Source organism: Strigops habroptila, chromosome 1 (assembly GCF_004027225.2).
Source record: "Strigops habroptila isolate Jane chromosome 1, bStrHab1.2.pri, whole genome shotgun sequence".
Taxonomy (NCBI): domain Eukaryota; kingdom Metazoa; phylum Chordata; class Aves; order Psittaciformes; family Psittacidae; genus Strigops; species Strigops habroptila.
In genome coordinates this window covers 94,583,389-94,592,689 of record NC_044277.2, presented here as the reverse complement: position 1 = coordinate 94,592,689, position 9,301 = coordinate 94,583,389, and the positions used below count along the sequence as shown (strand labels likewise).

The 9,301-nt window shown below is 41.4% G+C and overlaps 1 protein-coding gene across 3 annotated transcripts; it reads left to right on the top strand.

Annotated features, from left to right (window-relative positions):
• The first annotated feature begins 301 nt into the window (after positions 1-301).
• LOC115615700 (U6 snRNA-associated Sm-like protein LSm5) lies at positions 302-4,644 on the top strand. 3 transcript variants are annotated; one of them, XM_030504185.1, is made up of 5 exons: positions 302-573; positions 1,485-1,580; positions 1,814-1,841; positions 2,497-2,569; positions 4,318-4,644. In XM_030504185.1, exons 1-5 carry the CDS (start codon positions 528-530, stop codon positions 4,348-4,350), a joined length of 276 nt encoding a protein of 91 aa, XP_030360045.1. In that variant the 5' UTR covers positions 302-527; the 3' UTR covers positions 4,351-4,644. The 3 variants fall into 3 exon arrangements, with proteins under 3 accessions (XP_030360045.1, XP_030360061.1, XP_030360052.1); XM_030504201.1 differs by having other exon boundaries at positions 519-711; XM_030504192.1 differs by lacking the exon at positions 302-573 and adding an exon at positions 813-1,039.
• Positions 4,645-9,301: the final 4,657 nt, after the last annotated feature.

The window sequence follows — 9,301 nt, the reverse complement described above, 5'->3', positions numbered from 1 at the left end:
TATGAATTAATGAGCAAATGTGGGGGGGGGAACAAAACAAAACAAAACAACAACAAAAAAGCCACCACAAAAAAAGAAGCCAAAAACAAAAAACGAAACAAAACAAAAACAAAAAAACAGCCTATACAATAGCTATGAAATACAGCACATAAAACCCTTCCACCTCACACGAAAAGACGACTGATTTGAAGCGCCGGTTAACACCCCGGGGCCGGGGGGCTGTTCGTGTACCGGTTGTATCAGCTGTACCAGCGACAGTTCGAGGAGCCGGCGCACAGCTGGAGAAGAGGAAAAAAAGGGTTTTCTTTTAAATCTCTATCAGGACTACCGCGCACTCAACACGCGCGGCTCACGACACAGTCAACTGTCGCGACTCTCCCGGCATTTATAGGAACACGGAGGTGGGAACATGGAGATGAACGGCCGGAGGGCGCGATCGATGGTGCTGCCATCTTCTCGTCGAGGCTGCTGGGTCGGCCCTTCACCGCCGCGGGAGACGGCAGCGCCTGGTCAAGTCCGGATCTAACATGGCGGCCAACGCCACCACTAACCCTTCGCAGCTCTTGCCGCTCGGTAACCGGCGCCGCCGGCGCCACGCTTCCGCGCTCTCGCGGTGCCCCGGCGGAGCGGGGAGGGGGTCCATCTGCTGACCGGCGGCCGGGGAGGAAGGGAGGGAGAGGCTGTTTGCGGGCTCCTCCGCCCTCGCGGGAGGTTTGAATGGGGCGGGCGCGCTGGAGGCGCCTCGCGTCAGGCGGGTGTTTCCTTGCCCAGCCCTGGGCGGGGGGGAGTCGGTGGGTGTGGGGAGGGGTTTGGGGATACTTGGGGGTCTTCTGGGTCGTGGCTGGGGGCGAGCGCTGGTGCTCGGCCGTCCCCCCCGTAACGAACCGCACGCTGGCGGCAGCAGGGTGCTCTGGTTAGGGAGAGCGTGGTCTTGCAGCGTTCGCTTGCTGCCTCAGAAACGAGTTTATCTGCTAGCAGCGGTAGAGCGTGCAAGGAGACTCTTTAAATATATATCTTTAGTGTCTTTTTAGGACAAGAGGTAACGGCCTCAAGCTGCGCCAGGGGAGGTTTAGACTGGATGGTGGGAAAAATCTCCTCACGGAAAGGGTGATCAGGCATTGGAACTGGCTGCCCAGGGAAGTGGTGGAATCACCATCCCTGGAAATGTTCAAAAACCGTGTAGATGAGGCCCTCAGTGACGTGGTTTAGTGGTGGTTTTGGCAGTCCTGGGGTAACGGTTGGACTTGATGATATTAAAAGCCTTTTCCAATCTAGGGAATTCTATGATTTCATTATTTCCCTAATTTTTTTGTTTATGTGTTTTGGTTTGAGGTTTTTTGTTGTTTTGTTGTGGTTTTTTTCACCAGTGTATGTGGCAATTACTTATTTGCCATCATGGTGTCGGGGGGGGTGTCCTAAAAAATGTGCATTCCATAAAATAATCTCTTGTGCATGTTAAATCTTTTGTTTGTTTTTATTGACAGAGCTTGTGGACAAGTGCATAGGTTCACGCATCCATATCGTGATGAAGAGTGATAAAGAAATTGTTGGAACGCTTCTAGGGTTTGATGACTTTGTCAGTATCCTTTAGTGCAAGTGCTTAAGGCTGTCCGCTTTATGCTTCGGCTCAATTCATCTATTGCTTTTGAGAGGTTTGAGTCCACTGGATAGAACCTTCTTGTCTAGGTTAATTGTGTTATTCTGATATTCTTAATTTACGGATAAAATCACAGTTCAGTATAAAGTGAAAATAAATTTAAATACTTTGATTTTAAAATTCTGGGCCTTATTTTCCTTGAAACTGGATTTTCAGATATGGTGTTAGAAGATGTTACAGAATTGTAAGTACTATTTCTGCCCCTAGTTTCTATTTAGTGTTTAGTTTCCTGAGGAAAATATTGTGCAAGATCTGTAAGCAGAATGTTCTTATATGTTTGGAAACTTGCCAGCTGAACAGTTTATACCTTGCACTAAAACTGTAAAGGGTGATCTATTCCAGACAGCTATGTCATAGAGTAGCTGTTGCACGATTTATACTTGTAGTCAGGTTCCTAATTTGTAGCCTTAATTTTGCATGGGTTGTGTGTTGAACTTACCAGTACTTTGTTTGCTTGCTTTCACATTTCCTTATGGTCTGTCAAAGATTTGAAAAGCTGGCAGATTTATGGATGAGTATTTATTACTTTTTCAAGCCATGTTGTTATTTGAAACCTATTTGGAGTATTGGTGGTATTCAAGAAATTGCTGAGATTTAGAAGGTAGACGTGGTATCTTTATGTACTCAGCAGAAAAGTACCGTGGATCTTTTTATTTGCCAGGTAGCTGTCTGTATCCAGGTGGTCAATTTATCAAGATAGTGCTGCAGTGTACCTAATTTGTTTGTTAGTTCCAACAAATGCCATCTTAATGGGGAGATTTATATCAGTTCTGTAATCAGAACTGTAATCGTTGTCCCTGATTATGTGTTCTTACTCACTTTTTCTAATGCTGCTTCAGTGAGATTACACCTGAAGGCAGAAGAATCACGAAGCTAGACCAGATTTTGCTAAATGGAAATAATATAACAATGGTAAGTCATTGCTAAAAGACTGCATGCATTTGTTTTCTGTATCTGTAAATCAATAAGCAGTTGAGTTCCACCACTCCAAGCTGAGCTTTCCAGATAGTTCCAAGACATAAGCTATTTTCAAGTAGCTTCCAGGGCATATGTGTTTATGAACAATGCTGGAAAAGTGATCTTAGTGCCTTTCTTGGTACAGTAAACATGAAGAGAGCATGGCCCTGGTTTTATATTGGTGAAGAAGTTTCTGGTCTTCAGGTGTGCAAGGGAATTGTTGACATTTTTGTCCACTGTAGGCTGGTTCGTACAGCAGCTTTCAACTCATGAGTGTTTGCATGAGTATGTAGGGTGAGATACGTCTACATTTCATCCATTATCTCATGTATAAATATGTTTGCAGAAGTTTGGATGCTTACAAGCTCATCAAGTCATTTGGCATGTGATGCCCACAGAGCTGTACCTTTTACATGCTCTGAAAAAAACACATCTGGAGGTCTGTTGGATTATACCAAACTGAAAGCACTGTGATTTTTAGTGTATTATGTGCTTAGGTACGTATAGCAATACTGAAACAGTAATTGAGTATTGTAATTCTGCAATTGCTGAATTCTGCAATTTCCTAAGTACCACAAAAGCAGACCCACAGTAGTTTTTTGCTTGTCTGCGTAGATGCCTACAAAATCTGGACTTCCTACATAAAGGCATTGCTAATTTTGTCGGAAGAGAAGAGGAAGAAGTCTGGTTTGAGTTTGTCAGCTCTGTAAATGAAGAAGAATCTCCATTTTGCTGTCTTAACCTTCCTTGCATCTCCCCACTGTGTGTCTGAGCAAGTGCCATCTTGACTTAATTTCAAAGCCTTTTTTTGATTTGGTTATTGTTCTGCGTGCTTGAAAGGACTGTGCATGTTCTGACGTCTTGTATGGGTGAAATTATCACCATCCAGTTAAGCTGGTGGTGCACTGTCCTTGAAGCAGAAGCTGGTGACTTAGAGTGCAGATTTTCAGCAAGACATAGATGAGTTTCTATATTAGATCTTGTATCTCTTCCAGAGACATATCTTCCCCCACCAGGAAGACTTTAGACTTTTTCTTACTTCACTCCCCAAAGCAGTGAAGGTCTTTGTGTTTAGAAATGCTCAGCTAATTATTAAGAATATATAAAAAAGGAAAAGGAATGGTTAAAATTGTTAAAAAGGAATATATAAAAAGTAAAAGGAATAGTTACCCTCTTTCTCTTTTTCCGTTATTCGTGTTTTTCCTTTCCTGTTGTTCAGTTCTTTCTTTACAGGAAAATGCTACTCCCTGCTGTCTGTAAAAGGGTTCAGGCTCTTTCTTAGTTTTTGGGCTCTGCTTAGCAACAGAAGTTGGAAAGAGGAAAACAAATTACCAGTATAGCAACAGTCTGGGGAAGAATCAAATTGGAGAAAGTCTTCATGAAAAGCAGCATATTCTTTGTCTTTTAAAAACAAGCTGTAGTGTTTCTAGATGGAATCATCTCCTTGAATTGAATAACAAAGACAAAATCCAAAATTTCTATTCTCTAGGATCTCCTTCCTATTTTGGAGACTTTTTGGCATGTGCTTCTCTGTCAGCAACTGACTACTTCTGTTGGGAGAGGAAGATAATATTGCATCTAAAAATTACTTTTGTGGTCTACTATAAAGCCTTCATCTGACAAAATGTTGTAAAGCAAGAACATGTGAGTTTGTAGAGCTCAAACCTATGGTACTAACATAAAATTGTCTTATTCTTTTATAGCTGGTTCCTGGAGGAGAAGGACCTGAAGTATAAATTGATACGGTTGTCATCTGTGAAGACATGTTATATGTTTGTGTGTGTATATATATATATAATATATATATTCTAAATAGAGCCTTTGGGATATGAGTGTCAGTGGGTTTTGGCATGGGCTGTTTGTTGGGTTTTTTAGTTACACACTCTTGCAGTTGACATTTGATAAAAGGCAAGGATTTCACCTTCAGGAAAGGTACATTGCTAACGGTAATGCTGACCTTGTGAGTTGAATCATGACTTTTTTGTAAAAACATACCAATCTGTTCTGAATAAAATGCTTTCTTTTTGTTAGTTATTGTGTTAAGTGCACAAGTTGGATAGTTTTATAACTGATTGATGCAATGGAAAAATAATAATTATTTTTCAGTTGGTGTCAGTCTTCAGTTTTTCTACATCTGTTGCATTTGGTTTTGATCCGTGTCTCTTTAGGCAGATCCTAAGCTGAATCATTTGTTTAAACACGGCGTCAGGCTGTGTCACCAGAAACCATGTGTTATGCTCAACAGCCTTTGGTTCTGCTGGCCTTGAGCTTCAGCTCTCTTGCACTTCTGCTTGGTAGATTGGCAAGCGAGGACAGACAGACCAGACCTAGGTCATGTTTGGGAGCTTGAGAGGGGCCAGAGTGAAAACTTGTCATTCTTGTCTGTGTTGACCCCGCTTTCACCACTAAGTGGTGCTGCATATACTTTATTAAGTTGGGAGCTGCCTATGCCAGCTTGCATAGTTTAGCGTAGTTATTTTAAAGTAAATGTTCTTTTAGCTGCATCTGTTCTTCTGTGATATAAAAACTTGACAAAGATTTGGAGCAACTACGACTTTAGGAGAATTTCTGTAAAGGAATTGCTGGGGCGGGGGGGGGGTGTTTGTCATGATGGTCAAAAATATAACATTCTAAGCCATGTCCACTGCAGCTTATGCTTCCACAATACACTACTCAACTGATTCCTAGCTGTAACTGTCTGAAGAAGAATCACAGGTGCCTGCTGTTACCATAGGGACAAGCAGGGTGCATTATGAACTTATAGGGGCAAGAAATGCTTTGCCTTCCCATCACCAGCTAAGCATGAATTGTATTTGAAGATACCATTTTAGGCATGCTTTTTTTTTTCAGCTGCCTTTATGTCTGGGCTCATCCCTCTTTGAAGCAAGCAACCTTCTCTCCAGTTTCCTGTCTCCTCAAACTTCACTTCTGGTTGGCTTTCTACCATCCACCTTTGACACAATTTTCCTCTTTCTCTTTTCCTGCCTCATTATGAGCAGCTGCCATAAAAGCAAAATAAAGCCCCACTAACAAGATACTTTCAGAACTGAAAAGCTACCCTTATGGCTGCTATTTGCTATATTATACTAATTTGGCTTGGTAAAGTGTTTTTTTAAAGGCACATAGGTGGCAGTTGGCCAGGCCTCAGTGACCTTCTTTGCTCATGGAGTGTCTTTGAAAATTGTCATAAATGTATTGCTATGGCAATGAATACTCCTCTTTCAGAAGTGGTATATTATTAATAGCCGATAACAATACAAACAACTAGCTGCTTCTCAGCCTCCTCAGAGTGCTCTCCAAAATGTCACTCATGCCTTGCCTAAAACGTTATTGCAGCACTTAACGGCATAGTGATGTTTTTTGACGCCTAGTATAATAACGGTCAAATGGAATTGCTGTGAAGTAATTTGAGTAAATCATAGACCCTTCTCTGATGTTTTGATTTAATTTTGCTGGTTATATCTATTGCATGAAAAAAATCAGCATTATATGTTACCAAAAGCAAGTGTGCAAAAGTCTTTGCAGACATATTTCATCTCTTACTGTTCATACATTATCCCAATAAGTATGGGTAATACACCCATGGCAGCATAACAGTTTTATGTGGAAACAGTACTGAAATTGTGCTATGCTTATGCTACCAAGGTTCACCATAAGGGCAACACAAGTCCTGTGCCTGATTTCAAAGAGTTCTGCACACTGCTGCAGTCCACCAACTCTGCTGCTGCAATTTTGTCTTCCCAAAGCAGGGCCAGTAATACTACCTGTATAGCTGCTGCTGTTCTCCACAGTGACGGATGGGTTGAAGGTGAGCCACAACATCTCATTCTCTGAAAGCAGGACTCCTCTTCAGGTGCTGAGGGGAAAAGAGGGGTGCAGTCAGGTTTGCGTGGGGATAGATGGGGTTATTCCCACACCTCCCATAGGCAGGGATAAGGAATTCCCATGATCAGAGGAGCACAAGAGGCAGTGAGGTTTTTCAGGTGAAATTTTAGCCTTATCTGGCCTTTTAACTGATCTTTCTGGACAGAAGAATGAAGGACTACCACCCTCAATTACTGCCATCAGCTCAGGGAGATAAGACACAGATGAAGGCAAGAAATGCAGTGGAATAAGTGGTGAAAGCTAAGAGCAAATTTTACAATGATATCAAGGAGGAATGAAATGGGGGGAAAGGAAGAAAAATGGAAAAGGGGAGGAAAAATATCCTTACAAATACCAAATTTATTTTATTTAGATTAGCATACCCTTTACAACATACTTTAGCCTCCAAGGCATTTGTGAGGTAAGGCTGGTTCTATGTGAGAGCAGACTTGGCTACATCCTGCTGAAAATCTGACCTGCTCCCTTTGCATGGCTATGTCACCAGTACAAATAGCAGTCAATTCCAAAGGAAAAGCTAAAAACCCTCCCTCTCAATATTGTTTTCATCACTTAGTAAGCTCCTAGTGATTTGACATGTTTTAGGTAAAACATGATCTGTCTCTATTTAACCCCCATTTATGAATTAAAATTACCATGTTGTTGCTACTACAGTGATAAAAAAATTAGTCACAGTCTGCTGAAGCTGATATGATTATCACTTAGATAATTCTGCAAGAAACAATTTCCTGTTGTACTTCACTGAAAGAGTTCAATAATTTTCTCTTTCTTAACGAACATTACTCATAATTCCAGACCGGTGAGCATGTCCAAAGTGGGCTCAATCGTATTGTTAGGAAGGAAAAATTTAGGTGCAAAATTAGCATATGCACAATGTTTGGCTCAGAACCTGCCATGATAAAATCCTCTGCAATGTAAGCCAATGCATTAAGCTTGGCTTACACTCCCTGCAAGGCACAAATGACAACATGAGATGCTTGCTAAACAGTAATAGAGAATCATAGAATCATAGAATGGTTTGGGTTTGAAAGGACCTTAAGATAATCTAGTTCCAACCCCCCTGCCATGGGGATATACATCCTTCGAAAAGAAGAACCCTGCTCCAATATCAGAAGTTTGTAATAGGTTGAATATCAAGCAAAAAATTACACTAATTCCTCAATGTTCAAATAAGGATCCTTAAAATATAGTATATTAATCTCTACAAAGGGACCCAAAGACACAGCTTGTGTTGAAAGAAATGGCTGAGACAGACTCTAATTTGCATAAATACATCTCATGGTACTAGTACAGGCAACATCAGGAACCCTTCTGATTTATCAAATAAAAACAAATGTCATAATAAGTAAATTTGAGACTTCCTGTAGGTAATGGAAAATACAAGAACTGGCGAATTTCTTGAGGTGCATGGATTTTACAGCTGCACTGCCAGAACTGCAAAACTACCTGAGACCAAAACTGAGGTAAGACACTTTAATTTTGCCAACATCTCTCAAAACAGTTTATAGACTTAAATAAACCATCAGAAAAAACCCACCACCAGTTCCTATGTTTTAGGTGAAACTTTCATCCTATTTAATATGCTACTTGATTTTTATGTAATACAGAGTACCACACATGGAAAGAAGCTCTTTGGAGGGGATCTTCAGAGGTCTGAGGTGTGCAAATCTGGCAGGTTGGTATTTAAGCTGGGAAATCAACAATGCTAGGGAAAAACAATTAGTTCTGATGTAAAAAAATAACCTCATAGAATCATAGATGGCTTGGGTTGGAAGGGACCTTAAAGAACATCTGCTATGGGCAGGAGCATCTTCTGCTAGACGAGGTTGCTCAAAGCCCTGTTCAACCTGGCCTTGAACACTGCCAGGGATGGGGCAGCCACAGCTTCTCTAGGCAACCTGTGCCAGTTCTTCTCACAGGGAAGATCTTCTTCCTTATATCTAATATAAATCTGCCCTCTGTCAGTTCAAAGCCCTTCCCTGTTTTGCTGTCACTACATGTCCTTGAAAAAAGCCCACTCCAGCTTTCTCGTAGCCCCTTTCGGTTCTGGAAGCGGTTCTAAGGTCTCCCCAGAGCCTTCCCTTCTCCAGGCTGAGCAAGCCCAGCTCTCTCAGCCTGTCTCCAGGACAGAGGTGCTCTAGCCCTTGGAGCACCTTCATGGCCTCTTCTGGACTTGCTCCAACTCAGCAAATAAAAATCACAAAAACAGACAAAATTGATGTATGGGGTTCCTGGGTGAGGGGGACTGCAGGGTGACCTCTGTGAGGAGAGGCTGGGGTTGCCCCATGGAAGACATAGCTGGTTCCAGTGGTTCCAATGGACCCACCACAGGGCACAGCTGAGGGAGCTGGCGGCACCTCTGAAGGTGTTTTCCCCAAGTATTTAATATCTGCCTTTGTTTCTCAATACCCAAAACAGTAATTATATATTTATATTAATTGGCTATAAGTTAAATTCCCCCATTTGAATCTGTTTTGCCCACAACAAATTTATCTAGATTAAAGATCAGTTAGTTGAATTAAGTGGGGTTTGGTTTAAATTTTATTTTTTACTCTAATGAGAATTTTTCCTTACATTTGAGCTGCCTGGAATTGTCAGGATTGCCATTAATATCTTGTATTTGTATAGAGCTTTTCATACTGAAATATCCCAAAATATTTTATAAATTACAGCTACTTTTTACAGCTACAATTACAGCTACTACAGGTCATGCAGCTTCCTGTCAATTATAGCATATTCAGTAACAAAGGGTATAGAATAATTTTGGCAATGGAAATGACAGGCACATTTAATTAAATGTACATT